A 22,061-nucleotide genomic window follows, 5' to 3' on the forward strand; every position below is an offset into this window, starting at 1 on the left:
ATTTTGTATACAACCACCATTTACACACATTTGCAGCAGGTCTGGAAAAGTGAGTGTTCGCGATATACTATATATGAAACTATTTAACACGATTTCACAATGCAACCTACATTGCGTCTAGCAGGCAACGTCATGACTTTCTCTGTTAAATTTAGTGTACGTGTGTGTGTATTTGTATGTGTGTGTGTGTGTGTGTGGTGGTCCTCTTTCGAAGCACTCACGGCCATATACCTTGCAATTAAATAGCTTTTGAATTAGCAGTAGCAGAAAGTAAATAACAATTTACAATACCGTTCACTTCCACTAAATAATCATACTTTGAACATGTACTGATCAAAATATATTTATTCTTAATAGCCACTGAAGTGACAAAATTTATACTCTTATGCAAAACAAGCAGCAATTATTTGAGGCCAATAATAATCTTTCAGTTTAACGTCCCACGTGTATGCCCTTTAGGCTAAGGGGGAGGGGAGATTAACCAAAGTGTATGATGATGGAAGACTTGGTGGAACAAGAATGTGGAGGAAACTAGAGCACTACTTGAAAACCCACGGACACGATATTGTCCACATAAACTTACTTAGCCGGTTATCGAACCAGGGACCCCACAACCAAAGCTTCAAAGGGAAAAAAAACCAAGCTTATTATAAATAAAATGTGATTTCCAAGTTTACATAGTTACACTCCGTTCTCCGGACAGCGGAATATTGTACAAATATACGGAATCCTTATATTTACTATGGAAATCAGTACGAAGTATACGTTGTTCATATGCTGCATACTTTTCCCGCTTAGATGTTACATCATATTGTTGGAGGATGTCTGACATCTAACAATCTTCCTTATATTACATACATATACTTATGCTACATACGTCCATCTGTATGTGAAATCCTAACCGCCTATATACAGTTCTTTCGTTCATAAGTAAAGTTCGTTCAACGAATCTTCTGATCCTAATGTAAACATTGCAGAATGGTATTACTCCGCCAGTTATCGGATGATTGGCTATCATTCAGCGCGTCAGATCACGTAGGCTATTTGTACCCTGTTAGTGTAAACTGTGATTTGTGCGTAAGGTGAGTCAAAGCCACTTTCTACGCATGCGTATTCTCTTTTATTGCATTAATTCAATTTAATTCTCAGGTACAGCGTTGTTTATGTTACTTAATTGTAAGGAAATTGTATTTCTGGTAATGAGCCTTACAAGCAACAGAAACATTGGAAAACAGCTTACTAGACGATAAACTATTTTCTCCTGCCGCGTGGATGTTCCAAGGCACTTTAACCAATAAAATGAAACAATCACCACATGTATTTGTTTACATGAAGTATTCAACGTTCCTTGAATAAACTGTAGTTTATTCGGAACACTTGTACCGAAAGTACGTATAAGATATATTTTCTCAGTTACACGTCTGCTGTACGTTAAGTCCAAAAACTACAGAATTTAGCATGTAACCTACGTTTCCACGTAGCTACAAACGTCCCCCCTCAGTGTACAAGGAGTCACCATAAGTTTCTAAACTTGGCTTGCAAATGCAATAGCTCCATGGCTTAATTTGTGTTAGCAAACTATATTTTTCTAGATAAATCATCTAATAATGGAAGAATAAAACTACGAATAAAATTTGTATCAATCTCCTTTCTCAGTTAATGAGTCGTTCATATTAATACTACTACTGAACATTCCTTACTTCCCCGGAAATAGAATTTCAGGAACAAACTCAGTTTATACATACCTCATTTTCAAATTTTGGAATTTCGTAAAGGACCTTAAGTATGAATATCAATGTAAAATTTTCTCATAATAAAATTACGAGGAACTGCATAACTTACACCATTTACCAAAAATGGTTAGGTTCATCAATTTAGGAGGCTCACGTGAACAGGTCATGTAGCCAGAACGGAAGAAAGTAGGAATAGTTTCAAAGTTTTAACTGTAAGCCCAATCAGAAAACGACCATTAGGAAGACCTAGGTGCAGATGGGAGGACAATGTTAAGACGGATATCGTAGAAATAGGAATACAAAATAGAAACTGGATCCAGTCGGCTAAGCATAGAAGTCAATGGGGAGCTTTTGTGAACGCAGGATTGTACTTTCATGTTCCATTGGCCATAGAGTTAGTTTATAGTTAGTTAATAAAACTATAACTTTTTTTTTATTCAGTGTCACCAGCACTGGACACTTATATCATTTCCTGTTTATTGCTAGGAGATATATCGTCACTAGGAATCATAATATTAGTCAATTCAGTACGATTATGTTTACTATATGATCATCGCAATAAAATTAACTAAGCTAATTGTCTTAATGCCACCAGACAGAATAGTACTGTGGTTTCTCTCATTCTCTTGCTTTGAAATAATTCGTGATTATATGCGAAGTATGCAAACCTGATGAAACTTGTGTGAAGACTTCAAATATCTTGTCTACAATTTTGTGACAAGTAACATATAGTCTCTCGTTATATAGGCGTTATCCATGCTTGGTGAAAACGTGTTTATTTTCATTTATCGAAATATCTGCCTTCAAAGTCTACGCAATGATCTATTTCTTCAACAATATCTGTGAGAATTAGTATAACTTATTTACTGCTACAGTCAAAAAACAATAGAGTTGAGTTGAGGCTTGTTAATCCGACTGAAATGATCATTTATATTCTTTATTTTACTGATACATGAGTTGACTTCTTTCAAGTATGTTATTTCTGCGATTATTCGTGACAGTTGTGTCACCGGAGTCAAAATCAATATCTCCACTTTAAATAAAAAGCTGAATCACAATGACCCATATTGAAGTAGAATATATTATTTCAAAAATGAAAAATGAAATGAAATCTTTTGAGTTTTACGTTCCACTTTTATGTCGGCTAGGTGAACTCTCTACCACTGAGCCACCGCGGCCTCAAATATATTACTTCAACTCAGTGGTGATTTCATGGGAGACCCTGGGAGAAATCCCCTTCTTCTCGGAAGTATGATAATCGCCCCGGAGTACGTTTCCGCTCGTGCTCAAACTGGGTTAGCAGTGTTTTGGAGTTCAATTTACACTTGGGGAAAATCTGAAATCGTCACTGCTCCATTTTTTTTTCGTGTTCTGTGGGCATATTCAACAAAAGATAGTAGTTTTGTAATTTTAACTTGCGATGCCGTGTTTCAATTCTGGTGATATCTCAGTAATAAATAAATAATCACCAATTTAATATACTAATTAGGAAAGTATTGGAAACTGGTGGTAGGAAAAACGAATATATTTCTATTGGTGAGAACTAAAATAGATTTAACAGTATTCAATATAATATATTAAGTTCATTAGTTCAATTTTAAGATAAGAAGCAGCAGAAGAAATTCATACCTCAGATTTTATGATAGCAAATTAGTTATAATATAGCTAGGTTAAATTCAGACTGTCTATTTTTATTCTTAAACATTACTGTATAATATCTTTAAAAAGTTTAACTTTTCTATGTCTATGTTAGCGTCTACAAATCTTCCAAATTTTAATAATTGTTTAGTAAAACTAACGTTAAGTGTTAACAAATGTTTGTGAAGCAAAGGAGTGGGATTTGTGCTTATTTCAAGTGTTGAATTTATTTTTATTAGGATCTAATTATTATAACACAATTTTAATGACTAGATTATGACAACAAGAATATCATGATTTATTTGAACTTTTTATTACGAGGCAAAACGAAGATTGCATTGTAACGATTTACTGTTTACTGTGTATCTTTTGTTTGTAACTTATGGTCTGGGTTTCAGTTTCGGTAGAGACGTGTAATGATTGAAGTAGGCATAAGTGAGTTTCCTGCAGCTACTTAAACCTGAGACCCTGATTCCCTCCTCACACCTGAAAGTGAATTTTGGTAGCTGGAGTACCGTTGGCTGCGAATTCATTGTTCAATACTGATGCTAAGAAACTTCCCCAGGTCCGAATGGCATCTTACCTTTCCTTGAACGAATTGTAGGCAACTTGAACAAAATATTTGTAGGTGGCAGCACGTTATCGAGAGGAGAGAACACCAACTTCAAAAACGTGCTTGTGCAAGTCGAGGTAAGTTGTTAATTGTAAATGTGTTTGTTAATTTCTTTTGAAAGACAAAGTATTACAAAAATTTATTAGATGGGTGCTAGAAGTAAGTGATACCCAGGTGAGATGCCATTCGGACCTGTGGAGGTTTCTTAGCACCAGTGTTAAGCAATGAATTCACAGCCAACGGTAGCTCCAGCTACCAAAATTCGCCTTCAGGTCTGAGGAGGATACAGGCAGTGTCGGACTGGACAAGGTGAAGGCCCTTGGCCCTGTTACAGTCACGAAAGAAAGTATTCTTTAGTTGACAAAATTTCTTTTTCTAATAACTCAACAACAAATTAACCTATTAGAGTACTGATTTTGGCAAGTTATCAAGTTATAACTATTCTAAGGATAGCAACAAAAAGATCCAAATTAATTCATTTGTTCCCGAGATATTGGCAAATGAAAATTTGTCAACTGTCAAATACTTTCTTTCCCGTGTGTACTTAAAGGCCCCCACTTATATATATAAACTTAGGACGTCAATTACAAAACACAAGTAGCAAACGTAATTGTGAAGTTACTTCAGTTACTTTGACAGTTTCTTTACGCAGTTTTTCACCTGTTGAGGCAATCAAATCAATTACGGTACTTTTTCTTCATCTACATTCTGGAATAAATCTTTTTCTGTAAACATAAAAAGTAAAGGAGACAAATGGTTTTGACTTATGGTTGATGTTAGTTTAGTTTTAACAATTTTGAACTTAGAAAATGCCCACTCACATATAACTTGAGTGCCCTTTCACATGCAATCTTAGGCTTTCGCAACCTTTTTGGTAGGAAGACTCAAGAAAACACTTGCGACCGTGAAAATTCGACCAAGGCTTACAGATCCTGCGCCTCGTGACCATTGCAAGGCCCCTCGGGCCCTTGGCGATTGCCAAGTAGCCAACGTGACGAGTCCGGCACTGGGTACAGGTGCCGAAACTTAATTTTTCGGGAATTTTCTCGTATTTGTAGCAAAAACAGTAATAGATAACGAGGGAAAAATTCCTCCAATCGATTAACCCTAACAGACAATTACATAGCAGGCATATGCCTATCATGTTCCTTCAGGTACATGGGAATGTGTCCAGTGTGTGTCTTATGTACCTCTGAGAGAGAAATCACATGGATTGCAAGTGATAGTCACAGTCTATGACCGCAAATGTCTGACATGTACCTGGGGAATGTGCCTAGTATGTTCCCCAGGCCGTATGCGTCAATGAACCACAAAATTACTCCCCCAAAATATAAGTCGCCTATATGCGTAATGTGTTCTAATGAATCTAAACAACACTTTAAACAAGTAAAAAAAAAATGTATCCAGGGTGGGCACAAACCACCAACCTTTGGATTATTAGACGCATGCTCTTCCGACTTGGCCACGGAGACGATGAAGAAAACGTCGCTTGTAGAGGGATATGTTGTTGAGCTCTTTTGAATTTGGCTAATCAGAGTGCTCCTTTAACAGCGTATATTCGACGATAACCGTTTGAGATCAGATAAAATCTGTTTGCCATGTGATTTTATAACAAAATGACGAAAAATAAATGCATAAAATGTGGGAGATGAATTTAGAACACCTAAGTGGCGCATGCCTAGCACATCTTGTGCTGTTAGAGCATCTGAAACAGCATGTACGTCCCTAAAGGACGTACCTTGAACATGATAGATATATGTTCGAAGTGACGACATAAAACAAATGACTGTTAGAGTGCGAAACTGAGCCAGGTATATAAATGCTATATTTGTAGTACGTAGTTGCAAATATCAATTAGGTGAACAAGTACCTAAAACTGTAGGTAGCTGAAGTACATACCGGTACTTAGCACATGAATATCATATGTGCCAAGTGCCGGGTACCTAAAAAGTAGCTGGGACACCTAAATGGCACATGCCTTGCACATCTTGTGCTGTTAGGGAAGCGTTCCAAAGATACATTTCATCTCCATCCTTAATTATCTGCTAAAATCGGACATTATAAAAATACACTACACCTTCCAGTTTTAATATTGATATAATAATTACATAGAGGAAAAGCAAGAAGCGTTTTCTTTTAAAAAGATTTAGCATTTTAAGGGTAAGTAGCTTTTTTCTGTCTTATCCTTCTATTGAAACCAGAATTCGATTTTAACGTTCATCACTGTAGAATAAAAACGATACAAGAAGCTGCCTTCTGCAAGGAATCAAGTGTCGAAAGAATACCTAGGTATGATGTATTCCATCTTCACTCTACTAAAACTGTAAGTGGTATAAATCTACTAATACTTTCGCTAATATTAATTAGAAAAATATAACGGCATAGAAACTAAAGTCTTTCACGTGATGTACACGTGACATCTCTACTTTTTTTAAAAAAAAATAATGCATACTAACAGTATTTCAATAGAACATGGAAAATATGTAACCTCGGACATGTAATGTTTTTCCGGGTATCTTTTGTGCAGCTACTTGAACCTGGGGCCCCGATACGGGTACCGAAATTTATTTTTGTCGGGAAATCACCGGAAAATTTTCTCGAATCTTTAGATCATGAAACTTGTGAATAGCTTTGTTCCAAAGCAAGATTTACTTTGAAGACAGTATGGATCTCGCAGAGATTGGAATACAAAGTAGAAACTGGATGCATTTAGCTAAGGATAGAAGTCAGTGCAGAGCTTATGTGAACGCGGCATTGAACCTCCGGGTTCCATAGGCCATCGAGTTAATTAGTTAGTTAGTTGGCGTACGACACATGAATCTAAGTCAATTAGGGGACGAACAATAAGAGCTTCCTAAGTGAAAAACTACAAAAAAATAAAAACTCGTCATTTTGTAAGGACTAGTCAACTGAAACAAAAATGGCATTTATAAAAACCTAAGCGAACCGAACCACTGTTCGGATTTGTACATAAGGCGAGCATCCCCACCGTAAAACGAACCCGGGACTACACATAGAGGAAGCAAGTGCCTTATTCTTTTTACCATAAAGAACACAATGATAAACTGGAAAGTAGAACATTTAATACTCATAAATGATCGAATGATTATTTGCTTCCTCCTCATACATTACAGACATTTAAAAATCAGACTACTATGTTGCCACAAACTACGTTCTTAGATTTGTGACCTAGAATAAACACAGGGAAAGTTATTTGTTCTTTTAATAGATTTTATAAGTATAATGTTTATTTTCAGATACACTCTACCCGGTATTAGGGCAAAAGTGAAAATAGCACGCATAAGTGCATCAGCTGTTTATAGATTTAAGAAAAGAAAATTATTAATTACTTACAACTGAGAGCTTTCGTACAATTACGGAAGACTTAGGATTTTGTTTGTTTATAGTGTTACTGTCTTTTCACCGCAGCACTATATTTACTACTTTCATCTAAAACTTAGCTTATGATCCGGATCGCGTATACTTAATACAAAATAAAACTCTATTCGAAGCATAAAATGTAAGAAAGATTTGGAAAATAAAACGTTAGGTTGGTGATGGCAAATTGCCTGCGTCTTTTGGAATTCAGTGGCTTCTGCAAGGAGTATCCTTTGTCATCGTTACTCTTTTAAATTTTTTTAATTGTGTATGGTGAGAGATAACAATAGTACCATGATAGATCTAACACTGAATATCGTGTACGTCAACAAAGTGGTCCTTACGTAGATTACACACTGTAAAAAGTCATTGTGTTATTTCAACGACATGCGTATGTGTTAACACGATTGTGCTTAAAAAATAACACAAACAAGTGGTTAGAACAACTCACTGACCATTTGGAGTTCTGTGTCGAATGCCGGTAGTTGAAATGACACACAACCTGTGTGTTAAATTAACGCAAGTGTAGAATCTTCGGTGTTGTTTTCTGTGTGATTGCCAAATATGTTGGGTATCTAATTATAAAGGCTTATGAATTGAAGCTACAGACAAACACAGTAGAAAGAAATACTTAAACAAATACAGGTATACGCAAAATTTCATCTCCCACATTTGATGCATTTATTGCTTCTTTTTCTAAGCAGTTGTGTACACTAGCGTGCGCAGGACATTGGGAATGTGGATGCCAGATCTAAAGTACCACTATATGGAATGTCGTCCTCCCCTTTCCCCTAAAAAAAGATAGCGTCATTGCACCCGAAGCTGCGTCGGCGACGCACGGCACACATGCAGACGGGAAATAATTTACACGTAATCTTCTCAGTTTGTAATAATTCTACATAAAAAAGGTTTGTCTAATGGGGGTGCCAAGGCACCCATGGCACCCACGTTGCGCACGCCTCTTTATGTGTACTAGAAGCAATAAACGCATCAACTTTATTAGATGGCAACTTGCGCCGATCATTTGAAAGTGAATATGGAAGAACTATAAAATAAAGTAAATAGACAGTCGTCATTTTGTTATATAATTACATGGCAAGCAGATTTTATCTTATCCCGAACGGTTATCGTCGAATATACGCGGCTTAAAGGAGCACTCTGATTAGTCAAATTCAAAAGACCTCAACAATTTATCCCTCTACAAGCAACGTTTTCTTCATCGCCTCCGTGGCCAAGTCGGAAGAGCACGCGGCTAGTAATCGAAAGATTGGTTGTTCGTGCCCTCCCCCACGCAACTGGAGTATAGCATAATGTAAACACATTTCGCATATAGGCGATTTAACATATTTTGAGGGAGTAATTTTGTGGTTCATTAACGTGTGGCACGGCTCAACACTGGTTGGGTGTCAAAGACGTAACACACACCCTGTGTTAGACGCCAACACCACGGGGTCTGTGTTGAATTAACACCCTATAGTGGTAGTCACGCTGGAACTACTGGCTTGTATTAAAATTGAGTTGAATTAACACAACCATTTTTTACTGTGTACGCGTAGGAGGTCAGTGCTAGATAAACGCGAATATACTCTGACGATGATGAGAAACTGATTAAATATAGATAAAGGGAAGTACCAAGTTAACAGTATAGAACGTATATTCAAGAAAATAATAAAAGTTTGTTTCAATATCAATAATATGGAGGACTTGAATACATTTATGTATTAGATATAAGTGATGCCTATGAGACAAAATAATACGAGAAATAAGGATTTTTCTCGTCTTGTACATTTTGTACAAGTTTCGTCTCGTCTGGTTACTCAAAAGGATTTCTTGTTTCGTTTTGTAAATTTATGTAGAGCTACAAACTTTAGGCCCTGATTTTTTTTTATTCATCTCATTTAGAAGTTATCACAATATCAAGAGACGCCAACGAGGGGTGTAATATGACATTACTGCACTGCATATTGTATATATAAATATATATCTTGCATATCTTTGATAATTAATCTTTAGTATGTTTATACACTCCCTTTATCAATATACAGTTTTTATTATGAATCCTTTAACACCAAAAGAGAGCTTGAGATCTAACACTTTGGAGAAACTAGTGTTACACCATGAGACGCGAGAAATTTCTTGTCTCGTCTCAAATTTGATAATTTACTTCTCATCTCGACTCTCGTCTCAATTTCGAGATAAAAACCTAGACGAAACGAGAAACGCCTTGTCTCGTGGGCAACACTAATAGACATACTATACTCAGCGGCAGCCCAATTGATCTTTTTGTGTGAACCAATTTGCTCGCGACGTGCTTTTGCCAAACATCCAATGAGAAGTTTAATTTCAGTGGGAGAACTTGCTGCACTTGAACTAAAAATATATAATATGTGGGCTGAGACCAACTCCCGCATCACAGCATAGAAAACGTCACTATAAATGGCTTGATCGACGTGAGAACAACGTTCAAAATCAAACGCCAATTCGGCTGCCGCGCACAATAGTAAATAAAATGAAATATTAAAAAAAAAGAAGTTGTAGATTAATTATTGAGTTGTATCTCACTCTATTTCTCATCCTTCTTACCCCTCATTCTGCATCATATTCTATACTCAGGTGGTATTGTTGAGCTGTGTAACATACTAGACTGATAATCAGAAGGCATTTCTGTCGTGACTTCGAATTCGATTCAGTACATGGGTGTTATGTATTACCCTTTTTTAACAAATCTATCATCATTCATTTCTTATAGTTTTCTTTTGCTTACAGGAGAGAACTGTGGCACGTAAAACCCAAAAATATTATGCTCTATCTCGCCTTCGGATTTCTTTCTTTAAATGAGGATATTTATCATTATCTAATTAAATAGTTTGTGCCTCTGACATGATCCTTCCTTCTCGACAATAGTAACTAAGAATCTCCGAGTTTTTTGTACTTCTCTTGATCCACAGTGGCTATTATCCTGTTTTATTACATGAGTGCCCCAAAATAGCTACATTAGAGCTACAGTATATCTAACAATGTTGGAACATGCTAAATACTGTATATAATTAGAGCATGACTAATACACTTACAGAATAATAGAGCCTTATGCAGAGTCATTTTGACATATGATTAGCGTCATACTAAAGGCCTGACTACTGCAGGAAACATATGTTAGTCGAACTCTTTAGTGCGGCACTAATCACGCGTCAGAAAGTGTCTGCATATAAGGCCCATAATGACTAAGAACAGACAAGACTAAACAGCTTATTTCCAAAACCAGCTGTCGTCTTCTGAGATATACACATCTTATTTTGTTCATTTTCATACATCTATACATTAAAATCTTCCCTAAGTTCTTCCCAGGCATAGGCCTTTTAGATTAAAGGAGACGGATGAATGATAATGGAAGAATTAGTGGAATAAGAAGGTGGGAGGAAATGGTAGAACCCGGAGAAAACCCACGGACACAATGCTCTCCACCACAGACTCACTTGGCTTGGAATGGAACCAGCGACCTCTAGCGACAGAGTGAACATTCTACCAGTGAGTCACTGTGCCTCTTACTTTTAAACTTCAGTATCTGAGAAGGATTATGAGGTTTGTGCTTAAGAACATTCAAGTAATTTCTTCTTCATCATCACCATCTGTTGCTACTACTATTATTACTACAATTACGCGTAATAATAATAATAATAATAATAATAATAATACTTATTATTATTATTATTATTATTATTATTATTATTATTATTATTATTATTATTATTATTATTATTATTATTATTATTATTATTATTATTATTATTATTCGAAAAGGTAACTGATTTATTATGATGTTTCGCATTAAGAGAGAATCGTATCTTATCAACGAGTTGGGCAATGTGAGTTTTAAAAGATCAAATAGGCTATAGACAGAGTTTTAGGATGTTTTCATTAACGCAATAACTGTTTCTTTTGTGTGTTTTTTTTAAGGCGGTGGCTTTGTGGTACAGCGTTCACCTCTGGTACATGTGGTCCTTGGTTCGATCCCAGATCGCGCCACGTGAACTTTTTGGTGGACAAAGACGTTGTGCGTGGGTTTTCTTGGGGTTCTCCCGTTTCCTCTCACTTCATTTATTCCATCATTTCATTTATTTCTTATCATCACCGTCTCTTTTAGCCTATCCGGCATAATCGTTGGACGTAAAACAAATATTACGTTTCATATCTGCAGTTTTAATTTATTATTGCTCTTACGACAAGAGATTAAATTGAAAGAAAAAAAAGACTTGATACTCGAAATAAGTAGTTGTGAGTTGCTAAAATTTCATGTTAAAAATACTAGTTAACGTATCATGTTTGTCCCTATTTAAGGAACAATTGCAAGATTCTGACAAGTTGCCCACAATTGAACAAAGCGTAGAAATTATGAATGTATGTGTGATATTTTATCAACCTTTCCGAATTTGAGAATCTATTTGTGCAACAGCACGAAACTGAAACATGCGATTCTTTTGTATGTCCTTGTGATTGCGATAACGTAAACTAATAAATTAGTTGTAGTTCAATTGATAGAATTAATCCTCTACGAAAAAACATTAACATCTCAATAATAATAATAATAATAATAATAATAATAATAATAATAATAATAATAATAATAATAATAATAATAATAATAATAATAATAATGAATAGCGTAGTACCTGTGTTATGATAATGTGTACATAGTTGTGATAAGTTAGAAAATAGACAATTGACACTGCTTATACAACGTGCGAAACATTACTATATATATATATATATATATATATATATATATATATATATATATATATATATATATATATATATATATATATATATATTTCTGTTTCACTGACTTTTGTCACGTTCAGTAGAAAAGTTATGAACCAACACACTAACCGCATTACCTTCAGTTTTAAAAATTCTATCATAAGTGATAATATTTATTAAAGATATTAATGAAGTATTTGTTTGTGATATATGAACAGAATTGTTATATTTATATTAGGGAAAACATATTTCAAAGAAAAGTCACAACTAGTAAATTATCTTTTCTAAATTTCTTTTCGACAACTGGATTACTCCACATTGTAGAGTTGATAAGAAAATATAAACAAAATCGTTATATTTAATTTGAATAAATTTCTCTCATAAAAATTCATCCCACTAGTAAACAATACGTATTTTTTTCTTTTTCTTCGTTCCTTCCTTTCTTTTCTTTTCTTTTTCTTTTTTTTTTCAAAGGAACGACTAGTGCTATGAGGTTGAAAAAAAGGAAAAAATCTAAATGTTGTAGTTTTAAACTGCATTCTTATTTTTGGATGCGAGAGAAGTTTCGAAATTCCTGTAGATAATCCATAAAAATGTTAAGCTTAAAATTTGATCTCAATGTGTATTTAATCTTCCACACTTGCGGAAAGAAGAACATTTAGATAGCACTTTTTGGCATTTAGGCCATGAAACACTATCGGAATCTCGAGCTCTTCAGTGGCTAAGCGGTTAGTGTATGCTCCTTTGGTGCGGGAGGCCCGGGTTCGATTCCGGCGGGAGTTCATGTGGTTCGGATTCCACGTTAATCAGTAGGTCCACGTCTCATCTAGCCTCGCTGCTGAAAAGCGACGTTAAACTCAAAATCAACTCATCAAGTATCGGAATCTTCATTACAGTTTTCCATCATTGCAAGATTTATTTTACTAGCACTTGTGAAGTTGCAATCCTTCGTAAATTAGATGAATATTAACACTTTTCAATTAAGACCATAGATATAAACAACTAGTAGTGTCAGTTGTACCCACGTGAAGGACTTTTGGTTTGTATAACGTGATAATTTCTCAATTAACATTGAAACCGGAAAGTTGTAGTAGATTTTTGCAACTTTTTGTTTTAGTAGAATAAATGGAATGGATATCATTAATTGAAAAAAATCTTCTCGCTATCTATTACCGTTTCTACTGTATAGTGATCAAGGTTAAAACTGAAAATGGTTGATTTCTGTTACTTCCATTTTGAATAGAGGGTAAAAAGAGAAGATGCTATCTCTTCTTAGAACACTAAATCGATTCCAAGAGATCGCTTCTCACTCTTTTGTCGCTTTTGCTCAACGTAGATCAGGGGCAGATCCAGGGGGCCGATCGCCTCCTCTCCAGAAGAGGAAACTTTCGTATTTAATATATAAATAAAACCCATCCCCGAGTTTGGAGCTCTTAAAAGTAGCTCTAAGTAGCAGTATTACAACCCACCGCTCCCCCCCCCCCAGAAGTCCGTCCTGAATCCGCCCCTGACGTAGATCAGCATTGAAACTAGAAGTTGTAGAGGTTTTAGTAAAGAATTAAGGGTAGAGATGAACTATAATCTTGGAACGCTTAATCGACTGCAGGAAACCTTTATCTGCTATCTATTACCATTTTTGCTCTATAGAATCAACTTTGAAACTGGAATGTTGTTCTCTATTACTTCTGATTTGAATATCATTCGGATCACCGAACTCGTTTCTTAATTTTTGAAGGGGAGAATCAGTGGCTCAGTGGTAGTCTTCTCTGCTGGTCTTGTGGCTAACACGTGCAACTTTGGTGTACGTAGTCCCGGATTCGATTCCCGGTGGGATAGCCTATGGAATTTTAAGTGTCCTTCATGTTTGTGTGTTCGTGTCCCTGTCCTTATAAGTTACTCGAGAAACAAATAAAAAAAGTAAAACATAGTAATCAGACTATTAAGTAACTGAGGAACGTTCGGAAAATTAGTTAACTTTTTTTTTTTAAAAAAAAAAAGTTAACTCTGGTGGGTGGAACACCTGGTTCGATCCCCGGCCCAGTAAGTTTGGGTATACAACATTGTGTCCGTGGGTTTTCTCGGGGTACTCCCACATTCTCATTCCACCAGTTTTCCTTTACTATTCACTTGAATCCTCCGTCTCCCTTAGCCTAACAGACATAGTCGTCAAATGTTAAACTGAAGGATTTCATACATTTTTTTTTTTTAATTTTCGATCCTCTACATCCTGGCTAAAATTAGTGGTAATCCATTAAGTTGCTCTTGAGACGGACGGCCAAATGGACAGACAGAGTACATATGGGAAGAAGTGCTGGTAAACCAAACTTTTTGAAAAGCATTTATAATTGATAGATGACAACGGCAAATTGCAGAAGTTACGTTGCGTGGCATCAGGGGGGAAGGGGGCGAGCGGAGCGACGGCCCCGGGCGCCGAAGTAAGGGGGCGAAAAATTCGGGAGAAAAAAGGAAAAAAGATAGGAAAACTTGCTTGGTATATATGTATGGGGGCGCCGTCGTATACTCTCGCCCCGGGCGCTGATTTTCCACGGCACGGCCCTGTGTGGCATTTGACCATTTAAATGACAAAATGGGTGCAGGGGAATCCTAAAACACAGTGCACAGATTTTACGAGTGGCTATAAACACAAACTATCAAAATATTTCATTTCATGATTACTTCGTGAAGTCTAGTAGTACAGTATTAGTAAAGAAACGCACACACTGGCAATTTCCCTTTTAAAAATCCTATACTATTATTTGAAGATGAAATGTAACCAAATGCATGGAAGTTTTCTATGGTCAATGGTGATCTCTCAGCAAAAAGTATCAATATTTCGTACGCACGGTGGGAAAATAATGACCTTGACGCTGGGAGCAGGTGGCTAGTGTTTTTAAAGAATAAGATTGTGCATGGAGTGCCAATTCATGCAGATCATATCTCAAAGGAAGAAATTTTCAAATTGTAAACGATGACATGCTAAGTTTTCTAACTGTTGAAATGTCATTCTACAAATTCATGCAACTCTCTCTGTTGTCTGTTTCTCCACAGAAGAGATAAATTGAAGTGAACGGACTTGATTGGCACAGTATTGGGTTACGAATTTAGTATGTGAATAAGAATATGAATGGCCATAAATTCAAAATTTAATTTTAGTTAGTCAAGATATTTAAAGTTTATAAAATGTGATATCCTCACGAGAAAGGGTAGTCTCAAGATTAACTCTCTCCTTTAATAACAAGTGATTAGTTCTCATAATCCACATTTTATTAGGATTTTAGGATAAAATGCTCTTGAATGCTGCAAAAATGTACGCAAATCAAACACTCTATTTCACGTTTCATGCAAGATGCGAAATTTAATTTAATTTGATCAGAAAAGATGTTTCAACAATAAGAAACCAGCGAGGAGAGAAAACGAGAAACACATACTTACAGTTAGTGTAGTAAGCACAAGAATTTTCTAAAAGGTAACATCGTTAATTTTTTTTTAAAAAAACATATTGACCTGCTTAAAGTTTTTATCTTTTTTCTTCATCCCTCTCCTAAAAAGATATTTATCACTATTCTTTGACTTTCAGCACACACCGAGGCAAAAAAATGTATGTGGTGTACGTAAAATCGTATGTTACATCTGTGAATCCTGCAGTTTTTGGACTTAACGTACAGCAAACGTATAACTGGAAACGCATGTTTTATAATACTTCTGTATAAGTGTTCCATCTATACGCACTTTCCATATGAAACAATATAGGCGGTCAGGATCTTCCATACAAATGGACGTATTTAACATATAGCTGACGAATGTAGCATATGTATGTAATGTAAGGAAGACTGTTAAATATCAGAGTACACGGAGTATGTAGTACACGGATAACGTATGCTCCGTACTGATTTCTGTAATAAGCAAGAGGTTTCCGTATATTTGTATATACAATATACCGCTGTCCGCACAACAGACTTTTCTCAATGTATGACCCAATTATTCTATTTTCCTTGTGAACGAAGTTCCAGCTTTTGGCCACATGGCCATTTTTTTTTTTTTTTTTTGACTGGAGCCAGAAAGGCATTTTCCGAGGTAGTTGGCCAGAATTTATTATTGTCATTCACTGAAAATAAATTACAAAAATACGGGAGAGGATGGCTGATGGGTTGGAACTTGGAATATCCATCTTAAAGCTAAGAATCTTAACCGTTCACATGTGACCATTTTCAGTATCTAAAATCGTTTCTTTGTGAAAACAAGCATAATTTTATAAACTATTGAAGTAAAAAAATTGAATTCCTTTCAAAATCTTTCTAGTCACATATGTTGTTGATGACATATTGTATTTTATATTTAATACATCCAAACAAACATTACTTGGTGTTCCCTCAGAAGCTTGAAAGGAAATGAATATTAAGTTGAAATAAGTTGGCGTTGCTGTATATAGTCAAGCTTCTTCATCTAATTTTAATATTTTTAATTTACAACCGGCTACAAATATATCATCAAAAGCCTAATATTGTGAAAACAAATTAAATTTAACTATAGTAAATGAATGTAAGTGTAGTTAAAAATATTTTAAACTTGTATTTATATTTGTAAACTGATCTATCTCTGAGGCTATAACTGAACAAGCCTATAGGATATCGTTTGGACACTCCACAGATCCTGTACCTGTCCTGGACTATTTAAGCTAGCAGGAAACTTTGAAGATACCGGAAATATCAAGTGGCTTTCCCTTGAATTTCAGTTAGAGGTGCCGTCACGGGACAGTATTTGGATGTTCAAAAGTTGTCCCGTGATTATGCTGCAAAGAGCCCAGAGTGTGTCCTTGGGCGTAAATTAACATCTGAATTTTCACATTACGTCTATGGGACATCCAATAGAGGGCACGGTGTCTCAGTGGTTTAGCGTTTACCTCTGGTACGTGGGGTCCTTGGTTCGATTTCCGGCCAAGTTAGCTAGTGGTGGGCAACATGGAGTACGTGGGTTTTCTCGTGGTACTCTCGTTTCCTCCTACTTTCTCATTCCACCAAATCTTCAATCATCATTTCCTTACTTTAATCATTGCCTTCCTTGGCCTAAATGGTATAGTCGTGGGACGTTAAACTGAATTATTTCGTTTTTTTTAAAAAATGAAATATCTTAAGGACATTTCGATATCTTGGGATTGATGTCGATTGGATGTTTAAGAACCTCTTTGAGCTATATGGGAAGTCTCAAAATGTTTGTTGGACATAACGTTTTCTTTTTGAAAGAAATGTGTTAAGAAAATTGACTATGAGCAATATTCATTACTAAATGGATACAAGTTATGTGTAAAGAAGCATGTGTATCACTGTTAGGAAACGATGAATAACAATCATAGAGTTAACGGTGTGTTTCACTGCATATAGCGCATAAATAACATTTTTTTTCACCACAATTAAAACTGTCAACTATTATTAACAGTGGAAGGCATACTAGACCTTTATAGTGCCACAAAGGTTCTTTTGGTTTCCGATTTTGTAGAAAACTACGCGTGTGAATTTATCCGGAAGCAGGACTGGCCCTAGGCGATTTGTCGCCCCGTGCAATGGAATCATTTGTCGCCCTTCTTTCTCCATTAAGAACAAATCTTAAAAGCCCCAATTTTAAGCATGATACACCATCATGAAGGGGACAGAAACGTCACACGTACTCAGAAAGGCCTAAACGCTACAAATACAATCTTGTTGTGTCCTTTCTCTTTAAATAATAATCTGTTATGATAGTGAAATATAAAGCAAACACACTTGCAGAGGAAAGATGGTAATCCTTATTATGGAATTCAATATTGAGCTTCAGTCTCAATATATCAGTTTGCAATTCCAGTGCAAATAGCTCTTTTATCTTTACTTCTTGGTTTTCCTTCTATATCTGTTATTTTTCTTTAAAAAAAAAAATGTTTCCAACTTCATTGATAAGGAACTTGTTTGTGACAAACGCAAGACTAGTTTTCATACCAAAACTGTGATAACTAACTAAATACAACAGGTGTTCGTTACTGTTCGACAATTGAGTTCTTGTATTTGACAACAATCATGCAATTCATGATGGGATTTGTTTGATTTGCTTTAATGTAGTAGGGTCTATTTAAATAGAATGTCAGCTTAGTAAATTTAACTACCATCATCATGAAGTCGGTTTCCAACAAGAAATATTTATATTAAAATAATATAGTTATGGCAGATTTTGCCGCCCCTCGAAATTTGTCGCCCCGAGCAAATTGCATGTGTTACACATACAGTATGGTAGAGCCCTATTCGTAAGTATGTTTTTTCGTTTAGGTCGATGTGATCTATCAAGTAATTTTATATGTGTTAACTTTAGAGGATATTTTACTGAAACAGAAATTAAAATTTAAGAGTTAATTTGTAATTTTAATCTTTATCCCAGTAACTATACAATGCATTACCATCTTGCAAATGTCAAAATGGAGAGCTTGATGTGGATATATCACACTACTAGTTCATATCAATACATGACGTAGTTGTCGTATAGCATCAATTTTTAGGTTTACAATATATATATATATATATATATATATATATATATATATATATAATTTTCTCCGAAACAACGCATGAGGTTTTACAGATGCACATAATTTTGTTCAATTCAATAAAAATTTTCAACAATTCTTTTCCATTAAACTTTAATAATTATTGTATAATACTTTTTATGTATGTAGGGATGCAACCACATGGGGTCCACTGGGTCCGGATCCCACCCCCTCAAAAAAAACTTTCTAACAACATAGATTTGTACACTTTCTCAATAAAACCATAATTGTTAAACAGGGAAATGATTGATGTAGCATGAAAATTTGATCTTTCATTTCATCTGTAATCAAGGGCGCCGATCCCGGGGGGCCAAGCGGACCCGAGCCCCACAAAGTTCATGTGGGCCCCCTTACTGTATTCGTAAATTTACAATATTTGGCCTAATTTGGATGCAATTTGTTTTAAAATCCTCATATATGCTTTCTGCGTCTGAATACCTCCTCCCCCAATTTACAGAGAAATCGATGCCCTTGTCTGTAATCTTTCTTTCATAAAAACAATCTAGTTCTATCATTTTTTTTTTTCTGAAAATATAAGTGGAAGTATTCTACAATTACTTATCGTCTTTTCGGGTAGAGAATAATCCTCGTTCAATGTTACAAAGACATAGTGGTTTGGCTTGTAATATCGGAACCCCACCCCACACACACAAACCTTAGACTCCTCCCAATAAAAATATCTGGGTGCGCGCCTCTGTGTATGGAAGAAACATACCTTAGAAATGAAAAGTGGTTACTTAGTATTCGTTTCATGTAACAAAGAGCTACAACCTCTGGCACGATCAATTAAAGCACATTTCGCGTGAATGTTCCGATTGACTTCTTCCTAAGTTGCTGGAGATCAGATAATTGTATCCAGAAAATGAGACAATTGGTATAATTATATAATCTAGCATGTTATTAAGTACGTGATAGGGTGGACTTTGCCGGAATTGAACTTCCTTAAAAACAACACTTATAATACAGATGTTGATCAAGAGAATATAAGTTATCTTGCTGAACCTGAAACACTTACCTTTTCTTGGAAGACCCTTCTGAAGGATTCCTTCGTGTATCGGAGGGTATTATCTGCAGCCAAAATATTGGAACAATCCCGAAGGAGCGTCGAATGAATTCGCTCCCGAATAATTTCTTCTTCCATTGACGACATTTTGTTTTGTGTTGTTGGAGTAGCACTGCCGGCTTGGTTGACCTGTGACACTTCTCTGCAACTATTACTAGCACCAAGAGCCCCGTCTTCTAAGTTTACCTCATATAGATCACTATTAGTGACCCCTGACCCTTCCCCGGACACAAGAGGGTCTTTCATCTTCCCCTCCGCCATTGGGCACCCACACTCTCAACACTCACTGATTTTACGAGAACACTTACTTAAGTATTTTGTGAAGAAACCAAATCAAACTGAAAATTGCACTTTGTTGTTATTTTGTATATCTTTTGTGTAGAGGGTCCTCGAGCTGGAACGAAAGCGAACGTTTCGCTTTGAAACGCGGCTTCACTGACAACCACAGCTTCTCACCTGGATGAGCGCAGACCGGGTTGAGCCCCCGGGATAAAATTACGTCACGTTACGTCATATCCAATCCGATCTAACCTCTTGTTCTTGTAATCTAAAACTTCAGTGCTTAGGAAAAACGTCTGTTGCAAAAGCTGATTTCATAAGGAATGTTTAGATTCTTCATTTTTCCTCCTTCGTTGTACGTGATTTAAAACAAGACAAAGTTTGTAAACACTCGAGAGGATACTTGTCAACGGAAAAGAACATCTTGCAGTTATAAAAGAGACAGGTGGATGACGGAGGTTCTACTCCAATAATGAATGGACAAGTTACTCTAAAGCACGTGGACAAATAGATCAGATACAGAAGAAAATTTTAATCTTATGCTTACGGTTGCCAGACATTATTCGTTTCTTTTTAATGTTTTCTCTTTCATTTCTTCTCAAAATTATAAGGAAGAGCATTCTTTTAAGTCAATGCCCTTACTTGGCGTAGTGAAGGGGTGTGAGACCCGGCTCAAGACATCCTCACACTTTGTACAGCTATATCAAAAATTAATACTGCTTACGTGCAGTATGTTCCAGTGGTCACCAATGTTACAATCTTATATATATATATATATATATATATATATATATATATATATATATATCACCAAAATCTGCGGGTGCGAATAATAAGCATTAAAAGGTGTTTACTTTTTTTTAATGCTTAGCTCATTCTTAGCCAAATAGTTAATAAATGCCACTTCGGTGGGCGTAGTCCCTAGTTCTCCTCCTGGTGGAAGCACTAAAATTTTCCGGAGTTGACCCAGCATCATAAGGCAACTGACAAGCTATCTGAATTAAGAAAAATCGAACTTTGTTAATAATAACAATACCTAGGAGCCGATGAGCTAACCACGCATCAAATATTTGAATGAGTTCCATCTGGCGACCACAGTCCGTCATCGGCTGTAGCGAAAGAGGTTTTAGCTTAGTACTTCCTTTGTTCTGTTAGTTAATTGCGACATATTGCTTGATATATATGCAAAATACGTACCGGTATATATTTACATTTCTCTGTGTATAATTCTCCACATTGTTATTATTACCCGTTTCCCACTTCATGTGTTTCCGGAATAAACCACTGACCTTACTAATCCTTATATTCTTTTCTTTTTAAAAATATAAATTACCAAATATCGTATTTAATAATAGCCTACACCTACCAATACTTTTATCACTGTCTGATATATTTGTTAGAAAAAATGTTAAAAGATTCAAACAAACTACAATAGGTCAAGGCAGTTACTAAACCATTGCTTTCATGCTTTTTTTTTTCATCGGAACGATTTTTAAGATTCAAATGTATACATTTATACATGTAAAATGTATACATTTATACAGCATTAGACTATTTAGAAAATACATTAAATTTTTCTTCCACTAAAATTGATATTGTGATAGAACTCTTTAGGTTTGAAGATATCTTTCTGTATTTTTGGGCTTTTCCTTTTCCACTGACATTCTGATTTCATCAATTAATTCATGATAATTTAGTTTAATTAATCATCGAGAAATAGTTTTCTGATATGGATATTTCATTTCCTCCCTCATCTCTTTCTCTCAACTAAAAGCGGGGGGGGGGGGGTCAGTAGCTCAGTGGTAGAACCTCTAGTGTGTGGATTCCTGGTTAGATCCCGTCCAAATAAGTTTGTAGTGGACAACATCGTGCCCGTGGGTTTTCTCGTGTACTCCTGTTTCCTCCATATTCTCATTCCACCAATTCTTATATAATCATTCATTTGGTTTAATCATCGCCCCCCTTAGCCTAAAGGACATAAAAATAGATAGTTAAACTCAAAGATTTCATTTATTTATTGTATATAAGGCGGAA

General features: G+C 35.7%; 2 protein-coding genes across 3 annotated transcripts in view; one reads left to right on the forward strand and one right to left on the reverse strand.

Moving 5' to 3' along the window:
• Positions 1 to 20,205, reverse strand: part of Nox (NADPH oxidase) — a 613,528-nt gene extending 593,323 nt beyond the window's left edge. The window contains exon 1 of one of the 2 annotated variants that reach the window (XM_081743205.1): positions 19,701 to 20,205. In XM_081743205.1, coding sequence (XP_081599331.1) covers positions 19,701 to 20,009 — 309 coding nt within the window. In that variant the 5' untranslated portion in view covers positions 20,010 to 20,205. The remainder of the gene's footprint in view (positions 1 to 19,700) is intronic. The other variant, XM_081743206.1, reaches the window with a different exon arrangement.
• LOC145673477 (uncharacterized) overlaps positions 1 to 22,061 on the forward strand; it is a 493,254-nt gene that overhangs the window by 98,332 nt on the left and 372,861 nt on the right. The window lies entirely within an intron of this gene.

This window comes from Thermobia domestica, chromosome 16 (assembly GCF_964235325.1).
Source record: "Thermobia domestica chromosome 16, izTheDome1.hap1.1, whole genome shotgun sequence".
Lineage (NCBI taxonomy): Eukaryota > Metazoa > Arthropoda > Insecta > Zygentoma > Lepismatidae > Thermobia > Thermobia domestica.